Source organism: Phlebotomus papatasi, unplaced genomic scaffold (assembly GCF_024763615.1).
Source record: "Phlebotomus papatasi isolate M1 unplaced genomic scaffold, Ppap_2.1 HiC_scaffold_43, whole genome shotgun sequence".
Lineage (NCBI taxonomy): Eukaryota > Metazoa > Arthropoda > Insecta > Diptera > Psychodidae > Phlebotomus > Phlebotomus papatasi.
In genome coordinates, this window is record NW_026604632.1 from 52,178 (window position 1) to 64,720 (window position 12,543).

Here is a 12,543-nt window from a genome sequence, read left to right on the forward strand (position 1 = left end):
TAGAATCAGACTCATGATTTTTAGACTTATTAGACTGAACTTTCTTACTTCGTTTTGAGTTTAAGAGATCAAGATTGGTTTTTGGAGAGTAGAAAAACAAAATTTCGTTTGGACTCCCCGACTGTGCAGTATTCGGAGTATTCCTATATTGCACCAAAAATTTCTCAATTAGCTTTGAGTGTGGAACATCACTGGCTTGACTCAACAGAAACTTTTTTAGTACCCGTTTCACAGATTGTACAGCCCTTTCAGCCAAACCATTCGCGACTGGATGGTATCCGGGACTGTGTTCAAGCAAAATATCGTTCCCCTCACAGAAGGACTTAAATTGAGAAGACGTATACGGAGGACCATTATCCGTAACAATCTTAGTCGGTAATCCAAAAACTTTGAAAACTTGCTCAAGTTTAAGAATGACTGATTTCGCGGTGGTGGAAGACATCAGATGTACATCAATGTACTTGCTGTGAGCATCAACAAGGATCAAATACGTTTTCCCCCCGAAGTGGAAAAAATCCAAATGAATACGTTCAAAAGGATGAGACGTTTTTTTTCCATTCGGTAGTAACACGGTTTTTAGGGACATTCCGTGTCTTCTGACAAGGGAAACAATTCGACACGAATTCTTCGATCTCTGCATCAATGCGAGGCCACCAAACGCAAGAACGAGCAACTTTCTTCATTATGACAATGCCATTATGATTTTCATGAATCATTTGCAAGACTTTTTCCCTGAGACTATTAGGAATAATAAGACGATTGCGATAGAAAATCGCGTGATTTTCAATTGACAATTCGTTACGCATTTTGTAAAAACCTTTAATGTCTTTACTCATTTCTGACAATGCTGGCCATCCCCACATGACATATTTATAGACTTTCTGAAGAACGGAATCATTTTCCTGTTCATCTCGTACTTTTTCAAATTTGACTTTAATAGACTCTGACATTGCAATCGAATTAATTTGGAATTTCTCGACTTCGGTTGACTGAGACAGTGGGAGACGTGATAAAGCATCAGCATTAGCCAATTTCTTCGCACTGTTGTGAACAATTTTGTACGAATAAATCGACAATTTAATAATAATAATATTTTAATATTTTTTTATTCACTCGAGCTATACAAATAAAAATACATGGACATAAGTGGAATGCTTTGCAGGTAGACAAAAGCAAGTAACTGCAGACAAAGATTCTGCTTCTAGATCTCGAGCGGCGGCTGCCGCCGACTTCACGACAGCCTCCAAAAGCAAAACGGCAGAAAAGCTTTCGTCCTTGGCTGATTTAGTACAAATTTGTCCCTAATTGCAAAGACATACATAGCCATATGATGCGCAAAAGCGAAGGAATTTGCAAGCTCGAGGAAAGGATGTCTGAATTTAAGAAAAAATTCGCTTGACATCCTTGAGTTCAGTAAGAGCAAAAAAAAAAACATGCAAAAACATAGGCAGGCAGAGCAACCGAAAAAGAGAACACAGAAAACAATAATTGATATCAAACAAGTAAAACTGTAAAACCAAAAAGAAGAAAGCAGGAAGAAATACAACGTAAGACGAAAACATGGATGAGAGTCAATATAAACCCCGCTAACTTACCAAAACGGATCACCATAAAAAAAAAAGGAGAAACTGACAATTCCGGGCGATTTAAGGTCCTAATTTGAGAAAAAAAAACAAATTCAAGAAATAAAGCAGTGATGCTACATATTTTCGGGGCAAGCGGAAAAAAAATCGGAAACGGGACAAAATGAAAGGAAGGCAGACCCCAAAACCGCCCAAAGTCAAACCCACGGAGAGCGAGGCGGCCCACAGCAGCACATAAACCGAGAAAAACAGATGTGACTGAGTTCAGCGATGTGAGATTCAAGAAAACAAACAGCGACTGAGTTTCGCCGATTCTCTCCATTACAGAATGCCGGGAAAAGAGAAGCGAGAAAAACCCAGCTCAGAGAAAATCACCGACATAACAGTCCCAGAAAATGCCAAAACATCACAAGTTTAAGAGAGAAGGATGAAAAAAAAAAAAAACACGAATGCGCTACTACGGGTCGCCATCGGGCCCCAACCGATCCGACCTAGGCGGTTAGAAAGTCAACCCCGCATTATCAAATCGCCCGTTCAACAAGATAAGCATCCCACAGCCAACTAGACACTCGTGCAAGGAAATTACCATACCTGTCCACTAGCCTCAAAGCCAGTGGAAGGGAATTATACAGTGAAGGGGCAAAATAGCTGTAAAAGCGTTTAAAACGTTCAGTTCTAGGCCGTGGAACAAAAGCCATTGGCCCCAATCTCAGTGGTCTCTCCCTTGTTGGCCTCGAGAAGCCACCCCTCAAATAGAATATCTTCAGAGTTTTGAACTTAAAGAGATATTGCAGAGGAAGAATGCCCCACTGCTGGATTGTATTTCCCAAAGACGCGCGACGGCGGAGGCCCAGAAGCGCCTTTAACACATATCTCTGTGCCATACCCACACGTCTCATGCCAGTCTCGCACAAAGATCCCCATACAGCCAGTCCATAATTAAATCTGCTATGTGCACAAGCGAAGTAATAATCTCTTCTCAGCCTGGGAGGGCAAACCCTTCCCAGCTCATAACAGCCCCTAACAATTCCAGAAAGCTTCGCAGTCAATCTTTGAGCCTGGGGTCCCCAAGACAACAGATCATCGATTAGAACACCCAAATAAGGAACTTCACTTACATAGGGAATCAAAAAACAGTGAGAAGAGCAACAAGTACCATCGCAGTTACTTAGATGAGTGACAATCCCATCTGATGGCAAATCATCACCACGTGAAAGAAATCTTACGGCTCTACTCTTATCACTGAGAACCATCTGATGACTGTCCAGCCATCCACGCACAACAGCCATATCCCGAATAATCAACCCGTCCACGTCTTCCCAGGACTCCCCAGAGTAGATGATAGAGATATCATCAGCAAAAGCTGTCAACCTCCCATGCAGATCCAAACCACATAAATCATTTATGTAAATGTTGAACAGCAAAGGTCCTAATACACTGCCCTGGGGCACCCCTGACACAACACCCACAGGTTCACTATGCCGATCCCCAATCTTTACTGTCTGTAATCTATTCGTTAAATACGAGCGAAACAGACTTAGAGTCAGACCACGAAAACCCAGAGATTCCAGTTTATCTAAAAGAATTGAATGGCTCACTGTGTCAAAAGCCTTTGACAAATCCAAGAAGATCACAGCGGTACAGAAGCCACCATTGACACTACCATAGACCTGCTCCATCACATGCAGCAGAGCATCCTCCGCACTCCTTCCCTCCCTAAAGCCAAACTGCCTGGCAGACAGGACTCCATGTTTGTTCAGAAAAACAGATATCCTGCTCTTTAGAATCTTTTCAAAGACCTTCGATAAAACCGGGAGCAGTGTTATAGGGCGGTAATTGGAAATTTCCTGACGGCTACCCTTTTTAAAGATCGGAATAACAACACCACACTTCAAACAATCCGGAAATACACCAGACGTAATACACAGATTGTAAAGATACGTGAGAATGTCAAGTACTTGATAATTTATATTTTTAATCATAACAGATGACATACCATCAATCCCAACCGAGTGTGAGTTTTTCAAAGAACGAATAGAAATTAAAATCTCATTACCAAAAATGGGATACAAGTAGAAGGACTCCAGTCTCACTCTATTAGGGAGGGAGGACACACCGGAACCCAAAGAGGTACAACTAAGGTGAGAGGTGAGTTGCAATGGCGCTTGAGAAAAAAAATCAGAAAAGAGAACAACCAGATCTACATGATCCGATACCATTCCGTTATTAGTTTTAATAGCGAGATTCACAGCGCCACGATCCCTCAACGTACCAGTGACACTCTTAATGATCCTCCACTGATCCCTAGGCGACGACCTAGCCTTGCTGCATTTCTCAGCAAAATATCGTTCCTTCTCTATTTTGACTAAATTAGCCACAGCACGACACTCAGCCCTCGCAATGTCCCTCAGTCGTCCACATTCCGGATGTCTAGAAGCCCTCCGGCACCATCTATTTTTAATCTCGATTCTACGAACAAGTGAATCTGAGATCCATGGTTTTAGTCTCCTACACCTATTCGTTATATTGACAACATCTCTTGAAGCTTCAACATAATTCATCAGAGTCCCACAGAAGGATTCAAAGGCCTCAGAAGGTCCATCCAGACATGAAATCGCACTCCAGTCCTCGTCCAGAAGATAGTCTCTGAGCTTGCCGTAATTAATCCTTACAAAAGACGTCGAGTTCATGGATCGCGACACATCACAGAGCCCCTCTGCTTGAATGGAAATCATCGAATGATCACTAATATTGATGTGCCGTATATTATGAGTGATAAAGGGCGCAAGGAGAGGCTCATGCCTTACATATGCGTGATCGATACAAGTTGAGGATCCACCAAAAACACGTGTAGGCTCATTATAAATCATTTCAAAACCAAGTGAAGATAAGGATAAGCTCAAAGACACGCTATCAGACGAAGTCCGAAGCGAGTCCACATTAAAATCACCCAGTAAGAAAATGTTCTGAGCTGCAATACCCTCAATACAATTCTCCAGACAATCTACAAATTGGCTTGCACTATAAGCCTGGATCCTGTATAGGCAAAGGAAGCCAATACATATGCGGGAGAAGTTGATTTCAACGTATAAAATATCACAAGAATCATACGAAAATGGAATATGTGACACGCAATTAAAATCCCCCTTGACAAAAACCATAACCCCCCCAGCACGATACTCATCATTGCATTTAGCAAAGCAAGAATAGTTATCAATCTTATAGAGATCCACCTCAGAACTCCCAATCCATATCTCCGTGAGGACAATAACATCAGGCTTCATTCCAGAACTCTCCAGGTGGGCAAGAAAGAGATCAAAGTTTCGGCGCAGGCTACGTATGTTTTGCATCACAATTTGCATGTTCAAAGACAAAAAAAAAAAATAATAATAATAATCAATTAAAAATATGAAGATAAGAATAAGTACTAACAAAAATATAAGTGGAAAATAGAAAATGATTTACTAGAGAATGATTATTGGTACAAGAGCAGAAGAGATTATAGAGAGAAAGAAGATGATTAATTTGAAACGTTTGAGAATCAAAACAGTTATTTGACAATAGATTTGAGCTGACTAAGAGAATTAATAATGAATGATTTTTCTCCATCCTGCTTACGCACAAATACCGTCCCACGTCGACTCCACACATACTTCCATCCATGTTGCCCAGCAATAGCTTTGGCCTCTCTGAGCAGCAGCCTCGCACTACGGCTTAATCTCTCTCGAACACTGAAGCCTCTCACTGGTTTCCCGCCAAAAGCAACACCAGTTCCAGATGATCTCTTAACTCTCCACATCCTCAGGGCCTCCTCTCTAAGCTTCCTTGATGTAAATCTTATAACCAGAATTCCACCACGCACAGATCTTGAAGAATCCTCAGACACTACAACGGCAGATGATGCTCCTCCAGAACCAGCATCAACATAGTCCGAGCCCCTGACATGAATCCGACCGCCTACCAAGGCGCAATCATCAATATCTCTCGACTCCACTGCCATGTTGAGAATCTCCAAAAGCACTCTCTCAGCAATAGCAAAAAAATTTTCCCCTTTTAAATGCACAGTCCATGAACCTCGATTGCCTTCAAATCACATGGTAACTCCCTGGCGCCACTCGTCTGCAGCTCCGAAACTGTGGCTTTCAGAACCCCGTTATCCGTTTTCAATAGATCGATTGCACTGTCATGATCAGCGATGCGCTGCTCAATTTTTTTGGCACCCTCCTCAAGCTTCTCAATTCTTATCATAGCTTGATCCACCTTGTCGAAACGCGCGTGGAGAGAATCAATTCTCTGAATCAGGTATTCCATGGGATCAGGTCCCGAGGACAGGAACATCATCTCTGAACGCACCACCTTTACGAGTCATGCAACCATCACACTTCCACGCTTTTTTCTGCACAGGCTACAAAGTCTGGAAACTCTCAATATCCTTCACAGACATCCCAGAGCATTTTGCGTGCCTGATCCCAGAACACGAGCCACAGCTCACACCATCCTCCACTCGAGAAATTTTTTCCCTGCACACTTCACAATTTGAGTACGGCATTTTCACTAATTACTACATTTATAGACACACAGAAAGGGCGATGCATCTGCACTGCTCGGCTGCCCAAACTGAACTGCCCATCTGCCAATTGGCCCATATGCCAATTGGACTGCCCATCTCTGAAGTCTCGCTGCTGCGACTGCAGGAGTACCCTTCGATGGTGAGAAAATCTCTTTGAGTGCTTGCGAATCCATATACAACGTGAAAGACTGTCCGTATATATACTTAAAAAACTTTTTGCAAGCAAAAATTATCGCAAGAGCTTCCCTGTGAAGTTGCGAATAATTTTTTCCGCGGGTGACAGACTACTACTCGCGAAAAGGACTGGTTTTTCAACATTATTCACGACATGACTTAGAACTGCTGAAACACCGTACGGAGATGCATCCGTGGTAATGATCACTTCTTTCTGAGGATCAAAAATTTCGAGCACTGACTCACTCGTTAGCATCTTCTTTGTGTCGTCAAAGACTTTTTGACACTCTTCGGTCCAGACGAATTTTTTCTTATTCTTCTCCAACAAGGTATAAAGTGGACTCAATCTACCACTAAGATCAGGAATAAAATTCCGGTAATAATTAATTAATCCAAGGAACGCTTGCAACTCTTTAACATTTTTAGGCCTCGGTGCACTCACGATTGCTTCGATTTTCTTGGGATTTGGTTTCACCGTGTTTTCCGACAACAGATGACCCAAATATTCGACAGAGTTTTGGAAAAACTTACTCTTGTTCACGTTAATTTTAACGCGATGCTCATTGAAGCGACGCAAAACTTCCCAAACTCTATCTTTGCATTCACTCATGGTACGACCACCTATAATGACATCATCTAAGAATGCTTTTACCCCCTCCAGATCAAAAAGAATCCTTTCAATGATTGACTGAAAAATCGCGACAGCTGAAACCACCCCAAACGGCAGACGATTGTAACGAAAAAGCCCCCGATGGGTGTTAATCGTTAAAAATTCCTTTGAGGCTTCCTCAACTTCCAATTGCAAATACGCGTTGGACAAATCTATCACCGTAAAGCAATTACAATTAACCAAAGATGCGAATATTTCATCAATGTCCGGAAGTGGGTGTTGTTGAACTTTCATGAATGGATTAATAGTGGCTTTCGCATCGATACAGATGCGAATATCTCCGTTTGACTTAGGAGCTATGACTATGGGACTTGCCCAATTTGAAAAATCAACTTTTTCAAGGACTTTATCATCAACAAGACGATTAAGCTCTGCTTCGACTTTATCTTGCAGGCGTAATGGCACAGGATATGCCCTGTGGAAAATGGGTGCACGACTTTCTACTTGAACACTGGCACGGTATCCCGTGATCATTTGATTGGCATCAAGAGATGTAACATGCGGAAATTCACGCGTAATTTCAGCGGAAATATTTTTAACAAAACTCACGGTTTGTCCGCTTACTAATTTGTTCCGCCACCCTGGTGTCAGATGATCAAGCCAGTCACGTCCTAGAATGGGTGCGAAATTTCCTTTGATCTGGACAATCACTAGTTCTAACACGCGCTGCTCAGTCGGAAAGTCCACTCGCACCATCGTTCTCCCAATCACCTGAATGGAATCGGACGTAAAAGACTTTAGTTTGACAGAATATTCAAGTAGTTCACAATGAGAAAACTTAGCTTTAAAATCCTGGTATGACAATAGTGATGGTCCTGCTCCGGTGTCGATTTCCATTGGAATCTTCTGCCCCTCAATAGACATCGAGACAGTTGCCACAGGAGACACAGATCCGGTCACCTCCAGAATCCGCTTAACCTTCTCAGAGTTTCCAGACTTTTTGGATTGTGTGCACACTTGACTAGTATGCCCCTTCTTGTTGCATGAAAAACACGTCCAATCTTTGGCTGGACAATCCTCAGGATCATGTTATTTCCTGCCACACCGACGACAAAGCTCCTTTTGACTTTGGGCCTTGCTCTGACTGCGTTGGGTGTTTTGTTGTTTCTTCTGAGTTGTTTTTCCTTCACGACGATTGAAGTTTTTTTCTGTGACACCTTCTTGACGGAATTGTCACCATGGATAGCCTTTTCTTCTTGAAAAGCCATCTCCAAATTGAGTGCTAACTCACACAACTCAGGAAAAGTGTTTTTCTCGGACGCAAGAAGTTGTTGTTGGATTTTTTCGCTCCTTAAGCCCGCCACAAATCGATCGCAAAGGCTGTCTTCTAGCGCAGACTCTCGCAGTTTACCCGCGTTACTAATGACACCTGGAGCCGAATTTTACAATATCAAATTTGAGAATGAGATTTTCAAATGTGAGAATATGGTTCTCAAACTCACACAATTCACATTATTTGAGAATATTTTGTGATAATATTTCAAACTATTATACTGGAAAATATGGTTTACATTTAAAAATTCCAGTGTCAGTGCATCAGTGCAGTGTTTTTGTATGGTGATTTTAATATTTCCAAAAGTGAAGCCCACGAAACCAATTGAACATTTTTATTATGCGCAGCCTAAGGCAAGGATTTAGGCTAGCAAGACAGTATTTGAGGGAAACAACCAACGCTTTTAATTTGCCAGAACGACAGTAAGTAGTATTTTGCAAAATATTTCATAATGTGAGTAAGCATAAAATGTCTACATCACTTATGATTCACATTTTAACCATCGTCATATTTTAATTTTCTACGTGTAAAAATTTGAAATAAATTGAAAAAACAGAATATATTGCAAATGAAAAATATTTAAATAAATAAATTAATAAATAAATAAAATATCACATAGGCGAAACCAGGGGCATAGGAAGGAATTTTGCTCAGGAGGGGGGGTAAAATTTTTTTTACTTAGAAAAGTAAGATGAATACAGTAGACTTCCGCTATCACTGGGTTCTTTATCAATCGAGCGACTTTCTTATTAAAGTTCACTATTTCCTTAGTTATATATCGCGGTTCTTTATCATTGAGGTTTTTTTGTGGTATTTACGATGAATATGAGTATGTAAATTTAATGTGGGTATTGTAAGGTAATAAAAAGTCTTTGGATTTTAAACAGTTTCACGTCCGAAATTTTTCATAATTTAAGAGACAACCTCCTCAATTAAGAGACAGTCTACTCTAAACTAAAGATTAAGAGATTTATTAAATATATTACTAAGGCGTATAAAAAGGCATATTTTTTTTTCAGTTTTAAATATCACTTTGGTCTTACCAAACGTTTAGTAAGGCTACTGATCGAGGAACTCAGACCTTTTGCCACTGAAGGAAGGCGTAGCACAAGAATTCCATTAGAATTAAGAGTTCTGACAGCTCTTAATTTTTACACTTCGGGCAGCTACCAAAAAAAAGTAGGTCAAGATTTTCTGACTTGCCTTAGTCAATCAGCAGTGAGCAAAATTATACGCGAGATAAGTCGCTTAATTTCTGTTCACTTACACCCGAAGTATGTGTGTTTTCCTAACACTGTAGGGGAAATAAACGAGATCAAATCACGGTATATGTTATAATAGAATAAAATGTGCATGTTTCATAACACCAAAACCTTGCATCCTTTTTTCAACTTACAGATTTCGAGCAATGTGCGGGATTGACGGGATTATAGGATGCGTCGATGGAACACACGTTACTCTTTCAGGCCTTCCAAAGAATGTGGAACACGCATATGTTGATCGAGAACATCAACATAGTTTGAATGTTATGCTGGTAATTTTTTAGTTTGGATTACTTAGGGAACGGCTTATAGATCTAAGCAAGAAAAAAAACTGAGGATATCTATTCTTTAAGATGTTTTAATGCTGAGTACGATTGCTCAGTGGTTTCTTTTAATTTATTTTAATAATCAAAAAGAAATCCAACTTGTCTCAAGCTACCCCTGTCTCAAACATCTCCAGTCTCTTTTACAGTACTGTCTCTCTATACTATATGCATAACGTGTCGATGCACAGCTTTTGTGTCGGTTGCATTCAAAATCAATTTGTTTACATTTTGACAAAGTGAGGTATTGAGCCTGCTCACAAGTAGATTTTGATGCTTCAATAGTGTCTTGGATGAAAGGTAAATGGAACTCTATTTGCACAAAAAGTCGTTGAAGTTCGAAGAATTCAAATTCAATTTTGAATTTTCATAATAAATTTTCGAACAAGTTGGGGAAAATTTATCAAATATCACATTAAAAAGCTCGCAAAGGAGTTACTCAGTGATTATGGAGTGATGAAATACTGGGGCGAGAACAGTAAACGTCGTTGTTCAGTTTTTTTCCTCACAACAATGTGAAGACCGACACATTTTGACACTTGAGCACTTCGAAATTCGAACAGAATGTAACTTACGCCACCTTGCGAAAGTATTAAGAAGTAAGAAAGTCTCTTTTTTGGATCTTCAAATAGATTTTCGAATTTTTCAAGATCTACTTCTGTACGGAAAGATTATGTCGTTGGAGGATGGTTCAGTGATTTTGCTTGTGATTTCTCATTATTTAATCAATAAAATATTTATAAATGAGTAATACAAAGAAAAGAACGAGAACCACCACCGACATAAAAGATAAAGTGAAGGTGAAAGAAAACAGCCGTTCGGAATTTCAAAAAAAAGTGCATATTCAGAGATAAAACTGTCAAAAAAAAGTACCCAAACTATGCATATAGAGAGACAGTATTGTATATCATATTACTCACGAGTTCGAACATTTTACAAAACTGAGGCTTTCATAAAGCATTCATAGTACAGTACGATTCCGATAGAGTCAACTTCTAAAAATTTTAAACACTGTGAAAAAATCTACAATTTCAGGTTTAATGTCGACCTTTTTAACTAATTTTGTTTTGTGAAAATTTTTTAACTGGTGAAATAGTATCTACAACAATTTTAGAATATTGCAGAATCATATATGTGTTGACCCCGTTGACCCTATCAACACATATGTAATCAACAACTGTAATTCGGAAATGTAGCATGCCGAAATTTAATAACAAAAATACTAATTATATTTCTCTCAATATTATATTGACACTGAAATTATGAATATCTTTTTTCTCTTATGTTTTAATTTATTTTTATTCTGTGTAGGTCTGTGATTCTGACTTGTTTATAATGAATGTCAACGCGAACTTCCCTGGCTCCTGCCATGATTCCTATGTGTGGGAACAGAGTGATCTCTGTTATTTCCTAGAAAGGAAGTTTTCAGGATCACACAATAACTCTTTTCTCTTAGGTAAGATACCAATTTTCACGTAATTTTATGAATAATTAATTTTGTCATACTATATTTGAAAAATTTGTGTTTGTTATTTTATTACTAGTTTTATTACTGTTTTAGTTAATGCTAGAGAAACAAAATCTAATATTTCATTCAATATTATAGGAGACAGTGGTTACGGTCTAAAACCGTGGTTGATTACCCCATTTCGAAATGAGTCACCGGCAAGAGAGAGACGTTTCAACTATATCCTCTCGCAGGCACGCAGTGTTATTGAAAGGACGAACGGAAGATTAAAAAATCTTTTTAGATGTCTCAATTCAGAACGTAAACTACGATATAGGCCTGAAATTGCGGGACAGATAGTTGTTGCTTGCTGTGTAATTCACAACATCTTGATATCCTCGCAGATGATTGCCAGAGGTCATCATTTTTTTGACGAATATGCCGAGGAAATACCAGACAGACCAATTAATCCCCAAGCCAATCATTTTGATGATGGTGAAGTTGTCCGACAGCGATTAATGGACCTAGTAGTAAACTAATAACTATTTTTCATATGCTTATAATTCGTTTATCATTTATAAATATAAATAAAGACCTTATAAAAAAACATTTTTCTTTTTTTAAATAGAATATGTTCAGTGCATTTTACTGCCGGAACTCCACAGAGAGAAAGCAGTACATAAGCACCGAACAGACTAGGCTTTTGATCTTTTCATCGATTATAAAAGAAGCAATGGAAAAGTCAATATGACACCTTCATTGCTTTCGATTAGATTACTCATACTGAGAACAGCGCCATATAGTGTAAGTAAAATGTCGATGGCGGGAAATATTTTCAGATGTTCAAAACAATGTAGTGCACATTCACATGTATTTTATACTAAACTTTAATTTCACTAATGCCTAGACTTATTTTAAATATATTTCAAAAGTTTTCACGAGAATTTTATGAGTAAAAAATCCTTTGTTTTGATTTTTCCTGGCATCAACTGATTTCGATGGTGGTCAATGAAATTTCGAACAGTCAATTTAAATAGAGAATGTAACGGACTATGCGATATGGAACTGTCAAGAAAAGAGCAATTGACCGGGCAAATGCTTTTTGATCAAAGTATTTATATTTGGCAAATTTTACTAAAATATCATTTTCTTTTTAAAGAATATTGTCTTAGAGAACGAAAAAAACATCAAATTGATGCAAAAATTGATTGGGTGCCGCAATTTTTTGAATATTTTTTCCA

At 39.0% G+C, this 12,543-nt stretch overlaps 1 protein-coding gene across 1 annotated transcript; it reads left to right on the forward strand.

The window, feature by feature from the left end:
- Positions 1 to 9,678: 9,678 nt before the first annotated feature.
- LOC129809197 (putative nuclease HARBI1) lies at positions 9,679 to 11,841 on the forward strand. The gene is made up of 3 exons (XM_055859013.1): positions 9,679 to 9,804; positions 11,167 to 11,311; positions 11,462 to 11,841. The coding sequence occupies exons 1-3, from the start codon at positions 9,679 to 9,681 to the stop codon at positions 11,839 to 11,841; spliced, it is 651 nt and encodes a 216-aa protein (XP_055714988.1).
- Positions 11,842 to 12,543: the final 702 nt, after the last annotated feature.

Coding starts and splice junctions, on each gene's coding strand:
- LOC129809197 (XM_055859013.1), top strand. CDS start 9,679: ATGTGCGGGATTGACGGGATTATAGGATGCGTCGATGGAACACACGTT. Junction 9,805..11,166: donor ATAGTTTGAATGTTATGCTG/GTAATTTTTTAG, acceptor TATTCTGTGTAG/GTCTGTGATTCTGACTTGTT. Junction 11,312..11,461: donor CAATAACTCTTTTCTCTTAG/GTAAGATACCAA, acceptor TCAATATTATAG/GAGACAGTGGTTACGGTCTA.